Here is a 16096-nt window from a genome sequence, read left to right on the forward strand (position 1 = left end):
TAAATTAAAACGTGTTTCATAAAGAGGGAAAGAGATAAAACCTTCCCCACAGCACAATGAGCTGGGGGATTTATGGGGTATTGGGAGGACTGGTGCCCCCCACTGCAGCGGGCTCTGGGGGGGCTGGCTGGGCTGCCGCTGCTGGCACTGCAGGGCACCCACCCCCTCCCCACCCCGGCCATCATAAAGGCCAGAGCTGGGTCTGTGCCGAAATGTCAGCTCGCTAATAAAATGTGCAGGAGCTGCGTTTTCTTTGGGCCAATAAAACTCCCGTGCAGCGGCAGGGATGCTCAGCACCCCGCTGCCCTCCCGTGCCAGCGCCCCGCTGGGCCCCCTCCCCACCTCCCTGGGGGGACATGGGGTTGGTCTGACCCTGTGCTCGTGCCAGCCCCCCCCAAACAGCGGGTGTGGGCGCAGGCCCCAGTGCCAGGAAGGCACATGACAACTTGAGAGCCGCAAGTGGCATGGTGAGGAGTAAATCCACTGTGCCCTGTCAAGGTAAAGTGACAAAACACTGGCCTGCAATGCAGGAACCGCAGTTATAACGAGAGAAAATCAATGCAGTATATTACCAGAGATATAAAGACACCATTAATGCTTCAGCATGGAGCCCAGTAGCTTCGCTTGCCGGTAGGTTTGCTGCGAGGGCTCCCCAAATTCCCGTCTCGCTGCCCGGGTCTCCCACACACTGGGCTCAGCTGTGTTTATTCGCTGCCCCCCCAGCAAAGGGCTTCTGCTCCCACCCGCCGCCTCCTGGGCTTTGCCCCGGCCCGGTGCCTGGCCTCCAGCTGGGGATGTGACCAGGACTGCCAGGGCCGGAGCTGTGCACGGCCTCGGTGGGCGCCTTTCCAGCTCCATGGCACCAGGACCCGGCGAGGCTGCACCCCTGGGCCGGGCAGGTGCCACCCCTCGCTCTGGGGCTCGCCGTGCCCCTGCGGCTCTGCCACTCGCCCGCCCGCCGCTGCCGAGCCCAGCGTGCTCAGGCACCTCCTGGGTTTGATTGAAGGGGAAGAACAAGCCCAGTGCACCGTGGAGCGAGGCGGCAGAAGGACGTGTGGAAGGCGCAGCGCTCCCTCGGCACGGCGGCTGTGGGCCGGGGGGCAGCCCGTGTGCTGGGGAGACATGTGCTGGGGACACATGTGCTGGGGACATGTGCACCGGGGACACGTGTGCTGGGGACATGGATGCCACCCGCCGCACAGCTGTCCATCACTGGGGACGGTTTGGAATATTACTGAGAAGTTGAGTCAAGCTTTTTTCTAATTGATTAATCAATAGCCTTAATTGAGTTGAGACTCTTTAACGGATAGCTTCGCTGCTGCTTTCCCCTTTGCTGGCACTGCCCTGACCTCCTGCCAAAAGCCTCTCGCCGTGCCTGGCCTCCGCCAAGGCGGCGCTGCCGCTGGGCTCTCCCAAACTGCTGTGGATTGCTGGGGCTTGCAGCGGGCCACGGGGCTGGGGGCTGCAGAGGGCTTCAGCCACGGTCACGGAGGAGCCGGAGCGTGCAGGGCTCCCCAGGCACTGCCGGGCGGGTGAGAGCCCCCAGAAACAGGCTGAGCACAAGGGGATGCAAAATGTCCACGGCTTGTGGTGCCGCCTCTGCCCCCCACGGCACAGGCCCCGGGCTGGGCAGGACACACGCCCCACTCGTGCAGCCTGCGAGCTGTGCCCGGAGGTGCGGAGAGCGCAGGGGCCAGGGGCTGGGGACGCGGGGCTGGTGACGGGCACCGCAGAGGTCAGGCTCCCGCACGCCAGAGCCACAGCTCTGCAGGAGCGGAGATGAACATTTTATGGTAAAATATGCAGAGCGTGGGACAGAAGAGAAAGCGTTTCTCGCATAATGAGACACTGTTAGAGACAAGCTCCCCAGGAAACCAATTAACACGGTGCTTTGTGTATGTCAGGCCAACACCTGGCAAAAACAGCTTTCCCAGGGAGGACGCCAGCCGTGCCGTGCGACGGCCGCCCCCGGCACGCCCCTGTCCCGCAGCCCCTGTGATGAAGACAGCAACCCCGCCTGTGTCACAGGCAGCATGGGGCCGGCTCTGCCTGCTGGGGTGCGGCGTGGGGCCGCTGACCCACACGGGCCCCGTGGCCCCACGCACCGGCACGGCTGCGGGCGAGCGCCGGGAGCCATCGCCCCGCTGCACACCCGCGGGGCGGAGCGCGACGGGCGGCGGAGCCGGCAGCTGCGGGGGCGGGGCTGCGCCCCGGCCCTGCCCCAGCTGATGGGGGCTTGCTCACACCCGCGCCCCCCCGTCCCCAAACCCCGCGGGTGGCTCGCTGCTGCCCGCCCCGCCGCTGCACACGCGGGACGCTGCAGCCGCGCCGCCTCGGCCCCGCCCACAACCCGTATAGCCACGCCCCTAATCAGCATAGCCCCGCCCATATACAGCATAGCACCGCCCACAATCCTCATAGCCACGCCCCTAATCAGCATAGCACCGCCCATACCCAACATAGCCCCGCCCTAAGCCGCATAGCCACGCCTCGACCCGCATAGCCCCGCCCCTAATCAGTACAGCCCCGCCCTTGCCCCCGCCCCGCCGCCCGCCATGTCGCTGCGCTTCTCCGCCAACCTCTCCTGGCTCTTCCCGCAGCTCCCGGCGCTGCCGGCGCGGCTGGAGGCGGCGGGAGCCGCCGGGTTCGGGGCGGCGGAGGCGGCCTGGCCAGCGGGCTGCCCGGCCCAGGCGCTTCGGGCCGCGGCGGAGCGGGCGGGGGTGCGAATCGTCCTTCTCAACACCCCTCCCGGTACCGCCGCGTCCCCCGGACTGCGTGGGTGGGGGGTGCGGGGTGCCCCGGTGCCGCTGACCCCGCCGCTCTCCCCTAGGGGACCCGGAGGCGGGCGAGATGGGGCTGGCGGCCGTGCCCGGGCGCCAGGCTGCCTTCCGCCAGGGCCTGGACGTGGCGGTGCAGTACGCCAGGGCGGTGGGCTGCCCCAGGTAGGTGCGAGGCCGGACCCCGCTCCCGGGCTGCCCCAGGTAGGTGCGAGGCCGGACCCCGCTCCTGCGGTGCCTCGGCTCCCCCTGACCCCGTGGCAGTGGGTTCCCGGCTCCGAAGCACTCCTCCACAGCCCTCCTGCTCCAGCTCTTCTTCCGAGCGGGGCTTGCCCTTTGCACCACTGTGCCTCCACCCCGCCGGGTCACGGAGCCTCTCCCCGGCAGCGTCTCCCTGCTCGGGCCCATGGGCAGGAGCCAGGTGGTTGCAGGCCCCTGCGTGTGGGGCCACGGCCTTAATGTGCTTGCTGGAAGCAGCCCCGAAGCTGGCAGGCCCTCTCATCCAACCCTGCCATTCCATGTCGTGGCTCTTGTCTGCACCTCCGCACAGCAGTCCTGTGATAATCCTCCCTTTTTCCTCCCCAATTATACCAGTCGTTTCCCCCAGGACACCACAGCAGTTGCTTTATTGAAGGCCACACTGATCACAGCACAGCAGAGACACTGTAAGAGATGCAATTAGCCTGGCACAACCCCCTTCAGAAAACCAACATGGCCTTTTTATTCCATTTACTTTGCATCATTATTTCCCTTAGAAATGCAGTCCAAAGCCCCGCAGAGGGCATGGGCCAGGCAGGCCAGGGGTTGCCCAGACCCCTTTGCACTCTCCGGTAACGGGCAGAGTGAAAAGGTTTTTGTTTCTGCTGTACACCTTCCCCAAATGGTTGCTGAAGAGCCTTGCTCTGGCCTGGCCATTGAGCTCTGCACGCAGCCCGGCATAGCCCAGCGCTGGCCACCGTCCCCTCCCTGCTCTAAGCCAGCAAGTGGTGAAACAAGGCCTCCGACCTGCCCCACGCAGAGGCAGCATGCCTGCTGCCCATCCTGCTGGCCTTGGGGCAGCCCCAGGAGTGAGATCCCAAGAAAGCTCCAGCCTTGGGCTAGAAGAGCTGGAGGCAGCTGGCGAAAGAGGGAAGAATCGAGGTCTGTGATTTGTCAGACAAAAGGTGCAAAGATGTCCCTCTGCATACTGAGGTGGGATGCTGCAGGTTGGCGTCCCTGCAGCTTGCTGGCGCCTGTCATGCCTCCTGCACAGGAGATGGCTCCTCTTAACCGCTTCTGTGTCTGCTTCCCCAGCCTGGCCCTGTTTTCCATCGGCCAAGGAAGGTGTATTAGATCCACCCAGCTGCTTGGAGACTGGAGCTGCTGCCTGTGGCTGATCTCTCCGTGTCTGCAGGATCCACCTGATGGCTGGGCGGGTTCCCCTGGGCGCAGACCGGGCAGCAGTGGCAGGTGAGATGGAAACCACCTTCATTGAGAATCTGAGATACGCTGCTGACCTCCTGGCCCAGGTAAGCGGGGAACGGGTCCTGCTCCGTGGGTGCAGCTCTTAGGGTGCCGAGGATGGAGAACCCCCCAGCAGCCTGGCACGCGGAGGGAGCACTCCGTGCTGCGGAGGCGACAGGATGTGCCACAGGGTGACGTTACTGTGTTACAGGAAGACATGATGGGACTGGTGGAGCCTATTAACAACCGCATCACTGACCCTCGCTACTTTCTGAACACCCCACAGCAAGGTAAGGCAGACATCTCTCCCTAAAGTCTCCTTCAAGGGAGGAGGAGGATCCCCAAAGTCTGAAAAGCAGGAGGTTGCCTCACCTGCAGGGAGATGCTGAGGGAGCACAGCTGATGAACGGGAGTCTCAGGGCTTCACCATGAAGCTTCCAGCCTGGGAGTGATGGTCTCTCATTTTTCTTGCACCCTTAGCTGCTGCCATCCTGGAGAAGGTGGGACGGCCCAACCTGAAGCTGCAGCTGGTGAGTCAACATTGAAGATTTCCAGGGTCTACCCTCCACCAGGGAACTTTGCACAGGCCCACAGGGGAGGCCCAGGGCCGGCCCAGGGGCTGTGAGCTTGTTATCCCCCTCCTGGGGATGTGGGGAGGGACAGGGACCATAGCACAGCCGTCCTCGACTGCTCACTGCTGGATGGCTGCACCATCCATCTCCTCTCTCCCACAGGACCTCTTTCACTGCCAGATCATGGATGGGAATTTGTCACATAACCTGGAGACATACTTCCCACTCATCGGTAACACCCTGCACCCAAACAGGCTCCTCTATGGCCATGGGGCAGGAATGGCTTTGAGATGGGGCCCTACTGCCCCATGCTCTGCTGTGGCTGGCTGGAGGCAAGGGTCTGCTCTTGGGTCACCTTATCCCATGCGTAGAGAAGGCTGCAGGCAGGGCTGCCTTGGGCAGAGCATCTCCCATTCCCTCCCTAGGTCATGTCCAGATAGCACAGGTGCCAGGGCGGCATGAGCCCGACAGCCCTGGGGAGTTGAACTTCCCCTATATCTTCAAGTTCCTGGAGTCCCTCGGCTACACTGGCTACGTGGGGTGCGAGTATGCTCCGAAAGGTGAGTGGGCCTGGGCTGTGGGTGGTCCAAGCCCCACTGGCAGGTCCCAGCATGGACCAGTTGGCTGGGGACTGTGCAAAGGCAGGCATGTCCCGGGGGAGGCAGGCAGTGGGCATCGGCGTCCCTGCCTGGGGATGAGAGCCCTGCCGAAAACAGCAGCTCCTCTGGCTTGCCCGGGGTGCCAGCAGGAGACCACGTCTGTCACTGCAGGGGACACCCTGGAAGGTCTGGGCTGGCTGCGCTCATACTGGGAGAGCCGAGGCCTGCAGCACGGTGGGACTAGCAAGGCAGCAGAGTAAAACAAGGGAAAAAACTGGAATAAAAGTCAAAGCAATGGCTTAACAGGAGTACGTCTGTCTTCTCTATGACTTGGGGCAAAGTTACATAGTTAATCTATGACCTACTGCCCTTCCCCAGGCTGTACTGGGCCAGCCCAAGCAGTTGGACCCTCATCTACTCAAGCACCACCTGCAGCATGACATATCTGGGGACAGCATGGGCACCACTGCGGGTGACTTGAGGTACACAGGAGCACCTTCACTTCCAGCCTGCAGGGGTGTCCAGGGAGAGGTTTCCAGCCCCTCCTGCTGAGGGGAGCATTCACTCCTTGGGAATGGTGCGAGTTTTCCCAGTCCAGCTCCAGCTGGTGCCTGCAGTTGTGGGAAGAGGGCTCTGGGCTTCCAAGTCCTGCAGTTCTCGAGGCTGCTGCCAGTGCCCAGCACTGACCCTGCAGCAGGTGGGGAAAACGAAGCGAGCAGCCCCCTCGCAGGTTGCCTGAACCAAGGTAACAGGCTGGGGGCTGCCTGCCCACGGACACTTGGGGCTGACTGCCCTGCTGCTCCTGCTCCAGAGCAAGTGCGAGACTCCAGAGCAAACCCAGCCAGCACCGCAGCCAGGGTTGCCTCTGCATCCCCTATGGGAGGCTTTCCACATCCTAGCCTATGGCACGTGAGTGGGGATCTAGTTCAGTTTATTTCACAGATATATCAATGGCTTTAATGTACATCTGCATAAAACCTTCCCCTGGTCCAGTTCACCCTTCCTGTCCCATTCGGTGCTCTCCTCATGAAAGCAAGGGGCCAGAAGTAGGCAGCCTCACTGCCCAGAGCCCTGAAGTCTGGGAGTCTTTCTGCCTGAAGCCGGAGCGCTGTGCAGTGCTGCCCTGTGCAGAAGACATGCTGGGTGTGCTCCTCCATGCCCTCCCGGCACGCAGAACTCGCCTGCGGGTGCCAAAGCCATGTCCCTGAGAGCTGCTCTGCTTCAGCCAAGCCACAGCAGCCAAGCTCCCACCCTTGCAGTTTGGTTCAAGGTCATTCAGTATCAAACCCACTGAAAACAGCACACCGAGGGCCACGCCAGCCAGCCAGCGAATGATGGAGCTACAGCTGGGGCTGAAGCCCAAGAGGAGGAGGCAGGCTGCCCTCACTCATCCCCAGGCTCCTCAGTTCAGAAGCCATGCGTGCTGCTAGCAGCGCTGCCTGCAGTGCCGGAGCACAGGTCCCCCCCCCGAGGCCTGTTCTTCCCCATTGTCACCCATGGCACAGCCATGCCAAGAGGTCCGGTACGTCTGTCGCTCCAGGATGTGGGTGCCAGTGCTAGAGCAGGCCTGTCCAGAGGTTGAAGCAGGCGGTGTTGATAACTGACTCCAGGTGGTGGTACGTGGACACAAGCTGTGGCAGAGGGCTCTCGCTGTTCTGGGGCTGCACTGGGAATGGCTCCCGGAAAACCACGGTGAGGCTCTGCCGAGAAGAAAGAGCAGGTCAGGGGACAGGATTCAGACAAGCACTGGGCCATCACTAGCCCAGATGCGTGGGCACTTCCTTGGCTGTGTCAGGCAGATACTGGGAGAAGTCCCCAAATGCCAATGGTACTAAGCTAGCGCCTCCTCCTGTGACAGAGCATGTTTGAGCCTCCTCCCAATTTTCCTGTTGGAAATTAGGTGCAAGGACTTGCCCACTCCCTCTGTCCCAGCCCCTGTGCATCTGCAGTTATACCAACCCCAGCAGCAGCCTCAGGAGAGGAAGGGATCCTACTGCCTCCACAGTAATAGGGGCTTCCAGGGAAATTAGAGGGAAATTTCTTCTTCTAAGGCAAAGAGTAGGAGTGCAACAAATGGGAAAGGGGAGGAGATTAAATGTAATAACTGCAATCCCGAAAATAAATGCTGGCTGCTCCATTCTCATTAGTGACTGTACTGACAAGGCAGGGCAAGGGCAGAGGGGGCAGAGAACAGGGTTCAGAACATAAGGTTGCAGGAGCTGAAGCAGAAGAAAAAGTGAGCAACTCAGTGCACCGAGATCTGCGTCATGGAGGCAAGACACAAGGACTGGATGTTCTCCAGAGCTGAAACGCAGCACATCTTGTAGCCAGGGTCCCCTAACAAACTTGTAAAGCCATGAGAACAGCTGTGTAGCTGCAAAAGAGCAAATGCACCACCATCATTTAAGAGAGAAGAGGAAGTGATTTGTGAGCATAACTCTGGCAGCATGCAAGGCTTTAGAGCAGGCTTGGAGAGAAAGAACTACAAGGAAAATGCAGCTCAGTGTTACTGAAGTGATGTGCTAACGCTAGGGTTCTCTTTGATAAGGTAATATTTCTAGACAAAGGAATCACGGTGTATCTTATCTGAGCTTCAGGAAGGATTTGATGTAGCGCCACATGGGAAATTTAGGTAAGCTGAAAAGATAGGAATTAACACAAAAATTATAAGGTGAAGATGGTAGTGCTGGAAGGAGAAGTAGCAGGGTGGAGAGAGGTTACAAATGGAGTTTCTCCAGGACAGGTTTTGGGACTCATATTGCCTAGTACCTTAATGAGTCTGGCACAAAGATGAGGAGCATGCTGATAAAATTTGAGGCACTAATACAAAAGAGGATTGCGATAATGCAAAAAAAGACCTAGAGACTTTTGAGAGGCCGCAGGACTGGGATGAATGTTAAGTGCGAAATAAAAGGCGAGGGACACGAAGGACTTCTGTTATAAGATGGGAGTCATTGGGAGAGGTGATGGAGATTCTGGGCGTATCATATCAATGACCACAAGATGACATTGTGACCAGTGAGACATGACCATGAAAAGGCAAATACCACCCTAGGCTGTACCAAAAGGACCAGGCAGGGACAGAAAAACCCTGGTGCAATCGCAGAAGGCTCTGCTGAGACTCCTCAGCAATACTGGATGCAGTCCTGGACACCTGCATTTACAAAGGCTAACCTGAGCCCTGAAGGGCTCTGAATGACAATGAAGCCATTGGAGAAGGGAAGGCAGGCTTAAGAGCTCAGCTTGCTTAACACAGCAACACGGAGTTAGCAAAAATTCCACCTTCAGATGTGGAGGTGAATCTAGGAGACTGGGGAGGAAGCAGGTACCCACACAGTGAAGAGCAGTTTCAGCTCTGAGCTACCACTGGCAGGAAGATGATAGAACCAGAGATGACAAAAGCTCCAGCACAAAATGGGAAGGGCTCTTCACCATCAGGTGGTAGGAGGCACTGAGCAGCCTTCCAGCAGGCACCGCCTCTTCTGTCTCCTCTACCTGCTTTTAAGATGGATTGTAATTCATTTACTAAAGGATCAGACATGCTGCAGTCTCCACAAAAGCCTCACTGTAGACTGAAGCATCTTGTAGATCCCCCGCTTTCATGTGGAGCTGCATTCCCTGTGACCCATCCTGCACCCTGCCTGGGAGCACAGCTGAAAGCGGAGTATTTTTGCCCTCAAGTCCAGTGAAGACCAAGGCCTGTGCAGGTTTGCTGGGACCCTCACGTTGCAGGTCCCCTTCCCTTCTACCCACACAGGAGCAGCCTGCAGCACTGGTGACCCCTCCCAGCCAGGCTCAGCATGCTCTGGCTTTGGACTGAACACAGAAGGACTCTTCAGCCTGGGTAGAGAGACAGCTGAGAGCACAATGCAAAAGCAACCCTGTGAAGGAAAAGGGGGTCAACTGCTCAGTGTTTTCCAATAAAAGAACAAAGGGGCATCACATGAAAGAAGCAGAAGGAGGTTCAAAAACAAGCCAAGGAAGGTAGCTCTTTACCTAGACTGTAACTGCATCATGGAGCAGCAAGTCAGGGGAAATCATGGATGCCACAAATTAACCAAAGGAAATAAAGCTGCGGAGGGCTGTTAAATAAATGCAAAGGCCACCTATAGCTCAGGACAGGCCTGGGCCACAGTTTGTCAGAGGCTGGGACATAACTGGAAAAGGTGTTAACAAGCTTCTTGACTTGCTCTTATTCTCCCCATGGGCACCTGCCCTTGGCAACTGCTGGATGAATCTAGACGCACTCCCGGCCTGAGCCAATACAGCTGCTCTTACATTCCCAAGTTCTTACCGTCTTTCCTGAATGGGAATCGAGAAACACAAGAACGAAGCAATCCGTGAACTTCTGGTTGAGCACAACCTGTCAAGAGAGCCACAGCACACATTGCAAAGGAGACAGCACAAACCTCAGGACAGGGATACAAACACCACCCACCCAGGGACATGCTGACGTGCAGGACGAGTGGCATGATAGAACCGTGAAGGTGCAAGTCTGCCTGGCTCACAGGTGACAGTGCCAAACCATGGGGCTATACATGGCATGAGGCTCTGGGCGTGAACAGTGTCCTGCCTGCCTGGGGGCAGACAAAGACACTGGTGTACCACAGGAGCACACAACTCACGCTGCACCACTAGCAGAGTGGAGAGCAACATCGTGACAGTGCCCACATCGTCCTGACAGCACACAGGCTCACACTGCGAGAAGACACAGCAGGCAGGGGCCCTGGACAGGGGAGAGGGGCTGCAGGTGGGTGACGGGCTGGGACTTACCAGATACTGGGTGCCGGTTTCAGCGTTGTGGAAGTGCCGACAGCTCTGGGGAAAGCGGCTCAACAGCACTTTGATGAGGCTCTGGTACCAGGAGACTGTCATGGTGAGGAAGCATCCCTGCAGGCATGGGAAAGGGCCGATTTCAGCTGCCCTCTAGCCATGGCACCAGCGGCCATGATGCTACAGCAGCCTTCAGACCCCAAATCAGATGCATCCACCACAGCCCGAGGAACACTGACCCAGAGCTATCCACTCTCCATAGACGGGTCATGCAGCCTCCCCCTTCTCCTGCCAGCTAGGAGCTATGTGCCTGCCTCTATCTTCATACCAAGCAGGAATAGATGTGGCCTGCAGGCCCTTCACCCAGTGCCCCACTCCCTCCCCAGAGCAGAACAGCGGCTACTGTGCACCATGACTCCATCTCTGCTGCTCACCAGCTGGGGGTCGACATCAGCAATAGATTTCCCATGCACGGCGTCGAGCAGCTCCTCCAGCTCCACCAGTGAGAGCTTGCCCAGCTTCAGCTTGTCAGAAGCCAGAGGCTCCAGGAGGAAGAGGCGCTTCCAGAGGTTATCCCTGCGGCAGTGGCACTTGGCCAGCTGCACCATGCTGCTGAGCTGCTTCTGGGCTGAGGCCACCTCAGAGGCCAGCAAGGGGAAGAGTGGCGAGGTATAGAAGAGCCCAGGCCCCAGTTTGACTTGAGTGCCCCCCGCGTAGAACTCGCTGCTGTCCTCCATGTCCGGCCACAGCTCCCGCTCTGCTGGCTGCTGCCGCCCCAGGCTTGTCTCCGGCTCTGCTGCCTCCCATGCTGCCCGGCCCACCACAGGCTCCAGCACTTCCCGCTGCAAGCGCGGCAGCTTCTTGAAGCGTCGCATATCGGCCGTGAGCCGGGGGAAGAGCTCCCGCTGGCTAGTCATGATGACGTAGAAACGCAAGCTGAAAGCAAGGACACGCTCGTGACCTGGGGAAGGGCTGCTCCCTTCTCAGCTGGTCTGCAAATGAATCATGGGCCTCTCTGTCCCTGCCAGTAACGGTGCTTCTCTGCCCAGATGAGGACAGATACCACACTGCCCAGTTCCCTGCAAGGATCCTCCCCAGATAGCACCAAACCTCCCTGTAAAATCCCAGAGTGAGCCAGTCCCTGCCAGAGCCCTCCTCCCCAGCCAGAAAGCTTTGGTGTCACGTCTCTGGGACCCCAGCGCTCACCGGAGCATGCGTCTCTCTGCCTCACTCTGCTCCTCAAACGGTGCTGCACTGTGACACACCAGGAGGGACACATCGAAGTCATCATGATGACGCAGACCTTCGGAGTCCTTGTAAGAGCCCGAGCTGGGAGCAAAAGCACATCAGTATGAAGGGGACCTCACTTTGTTCCCCCAGAGCTCATGGCCACAACAGAACTATTGGGCATGGGGAACTGGACACAGCAGGACTCCTCAGAAGTGCTATGGGAAACATCAAATGCACGTGCACACATGCACAGCACCCCTCTTGGCCATCTCAGAAAAGCTGGGCAGAACTGCTGCCTGGCACCACATAGAACAGTCAGCTTTGCTGGCACCCTGGGGCAGCGTCCCCAGGACTCAGGGGTGCCCACCAATCTCCGGCAGCTCCAGGAACTTGCAGCAGATGCACTCACCTGTTCCAAATAGAGACCAGTGCATATTCGTTCTGCTCTGTGCCTGGTGTCCCCTTCTTGTTGTCACTGCCTGTGGCCGGCCGGGCCATGCGTAGGGGTTTCATGTGGTAGGTGTTGGCGTGGTCAGCGATGTAGTTGTACAGCTGGTGCGCAGTGATCATGTTGGTGGGCAGGGCCAGCATGCCTAGTGAAAGAGGACACATTGCTATTACAGGAGACGCTCAGTGCCTCTTACCTGGGCAGAGCAGTGTCCTACAAATTACTCTGCGGGACAGAGCTCTAGAGCAACCCACCTCCCTTCCACAACGGGGCAGCAAGGACTTCCCATAGAGCTGGGCCCCTTGCACCATCCTCTCCCTGTCATCTCCCTGGATACTCCAAAGGTCAGGTGTATTTGTAAAGCACTCTGAAACCTTCTGCCAAGTTATGGGCTGGTGATCAACCCCAGACTGATCACACGTTGAGCTACACACCTTGGAAAACGTGGTTGCGGCCAAATTTGGGGATGTCGGGGTGGTGGGCAATGAAATCCTCCAGGAAGCTGGTGAGGTGGTAGCCCTGACGGAGAGTCATGTGGGAACCCAGCAGATACTGGTGGACTATACGCAAGTGGAAGTCGTAGCTGAATGAATGTACGTGCATGAGGTCCCGCACCTTGTCACACTCCTCCGTGAAGAGCATCGAGAGCTGCGGAGGGACAGACAGTCAAGGCAGGAATGTTACCAGGCACCTCACACTCTCCGGCAAAGCCCTGCCGACAGCAAGGCATGGCAGAGCCAGTGCAGCCACCCCTGCCCCGACACCAGAGCAGGATGCAGCTGAGAAGCTGTGTGCACATTGCAAATAGCAGACCTGCAGGCCTGGCCCCAAGCGATCCAGCTTGGTGGCTCCTTCCACACTTGACCCCACTCCTGGTCTCCAGTAGCAGCACAGACTGATCGGTACTGCCTCCCTTTTGGCATGAGGTTCATCACCTCATGAGCTGCACGCCATGTGGCTGTGAAGGAGGGGACAACCTCCTTTCAGCTGAGTGCTGCTCTGCACTGCCTAGTCCCTGAGTGGGTACAGGACATGCCAGGGCTGGGGCCCCTGCAAATTCTGGACCTACAGATCTAAAGATTGACTCTCTGAATGTCCCTTGAGAGCAGGGGGCAGCACAGGGGCCTGTGGTGAGTGGCTGGACCCGGAGACAGGCAACAGCACAGAGCTGCTAATGCCCTGTGCTCAGTAACTAACAGGTACCCAGGCTGGCTGCTGGGAAGCCAGATCCAGTGGTGGCTGGTGTGTCACAGCTGTGCCCAAAGGCAGGGCCCCTCCAGCACACGGCCATCACCTCTGCCCAGCATACCTGTCCTGCACCGGGGCAGCGCCAGTCTTCACACACACACCCCTGCCCTCCCCGCCGCTGCAGCTACTGTGCCCAGGGGACAGCGCTGGTGAAGGCCTCAGCCTTGCCCTCATGGAGGAGCCCAGAGTTTTAATGTCTTTTGGCTCTCTGACACCTTTGGGCAGCTGACCCACACCATAATCCCTTGGTTTAAGAAGGGGCAAGCAGGAAAAACCAGCAGGCAGGAGGCATTGGCATAAGAACAGGCTACCCACCCGAACTGCTGCTACCATGAGCCAGAGGGCAACCCGCACAGCCAGGACGAGCCCAGAGAAGAGCCTACAGCTCTGCCCCAGGAAAGGCAGGGCAAAGAGCAAGAAACACGAGGCGCTACCCCCATGCCCGCACCTGGGGCCCACCCCATCCTCCTCCCAAGCTGTGCTGCCCACTGTGGTATGTACTGCTATGGAAGGCACTGGCACAGGAGGCAAGAGGCAGCTCCCGCAGTGAGACACTGGGGCAGGAAGGGTGGAAGCACAGCCAGTGGGAGGTTCAACCCTGCACTGGCAGGTCCTGCCGTGCCCAGCATGGCAGTGGGAGGAGAGGACGTACCGCAGACTCAGAGACGGAGCTGGGTCCCATGCAGCTCTTGCTGCGAGCTCTGGCTGTAAGACTGCCCTGATGGAGAGAGATGCACAGCCAGTGGGAAGACGGACAAGGCACTGCCCAGCCCTGTCCCTGCATCCAGCCTGTCCTCCACAGGCCCAGGGTGGGGCAAGGAGGGAGAAGAGGCAGAGGAGCCCAGCTGTCCCATCTGGGGGAATTCTGGGCTAGTCCCAGCGTGTGGGAAGGCTGGCCAGGCCCCTGCAGCAAGCCCCACACCTCTCACCCGCTGCTTCCAGGACCATCCCCTCCCACTGCAAAACCAGGTGAAGTCTTTTTTCAAGTCAGCCAGAGAGAGCCTGGATGTTCCCCGCAATGCGAGCTGCAGCCTGGTAACCCTGCCCTGTGCATGTGTGGGCCTCCCAGGAAAGGCTCAGCAAACCCTCAGGCAAGGCCCTGGCAGGCTATGAGCTTAGGAGAGCCACTCTTGGCATATATAAGACGCAGCCTTGCTACAGAGCCACCTTGGAAAGGACAGTATGGTCATACGCACCTCCTGCCTCAGACAGGCTGGGGCTGGCCAGCCTCTAGACAGCCACCCCAGTGCCCTGGGGACAGGCAGGAGACACCTTGACACACCAAAAGGAGCAGGCAACCCCATGGTGCTGTAGAGCAAGGCACAGAGGAATCAAGAACCAGGGCTCATGGTGCAGAAAGTGATCTCCAGCAAAGGCCAGCCATCCATGTTCACAGATCCCTGTTCCCATTCCACTCCCCTTTTGTTCCAAGGGAAGCAGAGAGCTTCTGGCTTTCCATGCGCTGACATTCCCTGGAGCAGTCATCTTTGCCAGAATTGCTCCTATTCCTCCCTAGCCTGCTCTATCTTGCTCCCCAAGCTAGGACAAGAGTCACCCTCTTGTCAAACCTCCCACCCCCTTTCACTGCACTCCAGATCTGCTCAAGCAGCAGGCCGTGGAGGCCATGTGGCTGCAAAAGGCTCTGTGCGGTTCTGCTTTTCCAGGAGGAGGATGCAGAGCTCTCCAGAACTTGCTGCACCTGAAATGCCCACTCTGTCCCAGAGATTGCCGCCTCTCCCAGAGCAGTCCCTGACCCTGCGGAGCACTGACTGTGCCTGCAAAGCCATTACCTGGGAGTTCACAGACTGGCCCATGGGGATCCGTGAGCACTCCAGCGCATACTGCTTCACACAGAAGTAATAGCCCTGGAGGAGAGAGCACATAAGCACAGCACAGGCCTTGAGCCTCTCCAGGGAAGGAGAACAGTCCCCAAGCTTGACCCCCTGGCCTCAGTCCCAGACGCTCTTGCTCCATGTTTTGTCTCCCCTCCTGTCTGAACCAAGCCAGCCCAGCCAATACATGGCTGAGCACAGAGCACCCTACCTGGCACTGAGCCCTTGCATCTTTTATTAGCCCCCCTCCAGGCAACTCTTACTGCTCTGAGCCCTGCAGAACCATCCATAGATGATCCACAGTCCTGCAAGACCATGGAAGAAGCAGGACAAGAAAGGAGAAAATCACATGTACCTGATGCGCTCCTCCTCATCGCTCACTTTGTCACCTCTGAAGACCATCCCCAGAGATCGTACTTTGTTTCTTTCTTACCTGGAAGGCCAACTCCATCAGCACAATCCCACCCGGAAGAGCTCTCTGCAGATGATAGGTGGCAACAGCAGGGCTTGTGCTCTGGGAAGAGAAGGACAAAGCTGGAGAGGCTCTCTGGCACAGGAGAGCAGCCCGCACACCAGAGTGCGAGGCTGCCACAAGGCTCTGTGGCAGAGGTGGAAATAGCCCTCACTGGAAGGAGGGGAGCAGACATGCCAGAGCTAACTGTGAAAAGAATTCCAACAAATGTAATAAACAGCCTTCAAGGGAGCACACCAGGCACACTGCTCCCTTTGCCTCCTGCTTACTCAGGACAGGGTGTCTTCAGAGTTTGAGGACACTGTGAGCTGAAGGGTGATGCTACCCAGAAAACCTCACTCCCACCTCTCCCTGCTGAGCACTCCCCAGACCATCACATCTGCCTGACACAGCAGCTATCAGAGGCATCCAGTTTGGAATCAGAACTTAGCTGACAGAAATGCACTTGACCCCTGCTAAGCTGTTCCAGTGGATTGCTCTCTTCTCATTTTAACTGCAAGGTGTTGTCTTGCCCACAATCCTGTACCAACATCACCCAAAGGTAGGTGCCAGGAAAGCATCAGAACAGGGTGAGCAAATGCTGTGTGCTCCCACCAGCCCGGATAATTTCATGAGCCATGTATGGTTTCCGCCTATCCAGCGACTCAGATGGATTCCTCTTCCAGGTACTTACCTATTCTCTCTTGTAAGCTCTTGTGTTCA

At 58.5% G+C, this 16096-nt stretch overlaps 2 protein-coding genes across 6 annotated transcripts in view; one reads left to right on the forward strand and one right to left on the reverse strand.

Moving 5' to 3' along the window:
- The first annotated feature begins 2555 nt into the window (after window positions 1-2555).
- On the forward strand, window positions 2556-5672 carry HYI (hydroxypyruvate isomerase (putative)). The gene is made up of 8 exons (XM_075711467.1): window positions 2556-2751; window positions 2831-2942; window positions 4171-4285; window positions 4432-4510; window positions 4701-4750; window positions 4955-5024; window positions 5218-5352; window positions 5563-5672. Exons 1-8 carry the CDS (start codon window positions 2556-2558, stop codon window positions 5649-5651), a joined length of 846 nt encoding a protein of 281 aa, XP_075567582.1. The 3' UTR covers window positions 5652-5672.
- A 1271-nt stretch (window positions 5673-6943) lies between these two features.
- Window positions 6944-16096, reverse strand: part of SZT2 (SZT2 subunit of KICSTOR complex) — a 59643-nt gene continuing 50490 nt past the window's right edge. For 3 of the 5 annotated variants that reach the window (XM_075711463.1, XM_075711462.1, XM_075711461.1), the window contains 9 exons: window positions 15356-15436; window positions 14881-14955; window positions 12277-12490; window positions 11804-11987; window positions 11371-11493; window positions 10599-11100; window positions 10165-10281; window positions 9686-9754; window positions 6944-7091 (listed from right to left, as the gene is read on the reverse strand). In XM_075711463.1, coding sequence (XP_075567578.1) covers window positions 6948-7091; window positions 9686-9754; window positions 10165-10281; window positions 10599-11100; window positions 11371-11493; window positions 11804-11987; window positions 12277-12490; window positions 14881-14955; window positions 15356-15436 — 1509 coding nt within the window. In that variant the 3' untranslated portion in view covers window positions 6944-6947. The remainder of the gene's footprint in view (window positions 7092-9685; window positions 9755-10164; window positions 10282-10598; window positions 11101-11370; window positions 11494-11803; window positions 11988-12276; window positions 12491-14880; window positions 14956-15355; window positions 15437-16096) is intronic. The other 2 variants (XM_075711464.1, XM_075711465.1) reach the window with 2 other exon arrangements.

The sequence above is a fragment of the Pelecanus crispus genome, chromosome 5, assembly GCF_030463565.1.
Source record: "Pelecanus crispus isolate bPelCri1 chromosome 5, bPelCri1.pri, whole genome shotgun sequence".
Classification (NCBI taxonomy): Eukaryota; Metazoa; Chordata; class Aves; order Pelecaniformes; family Pelecanidae; genus Pelecanus; species Pelecanus crispus.

Coding starts and splice junctions, on each gene's coding strand:
- HYI (XM_075711467.1), top strand. CDS start 2,556: ATGTCGCTGCGCTTCTCCGCCAACCTCTCCTGGCTCTTCCCGCAGCTC. Junction 4,511..4,700: donor TCTGAACACCCCACAGCAAG/GTAAGGCAGACA, acceptor TTGCACCCTTAG/CTGCTGCCATCCTGGAGAAG. Junction 5,353..5,562: donor GTGCGAGTATGCTCCGAAAG/GTGAGTGGGCCT, acceptor CTGTCACTGCAG/GGGACACCCTGGAAGGTCTG.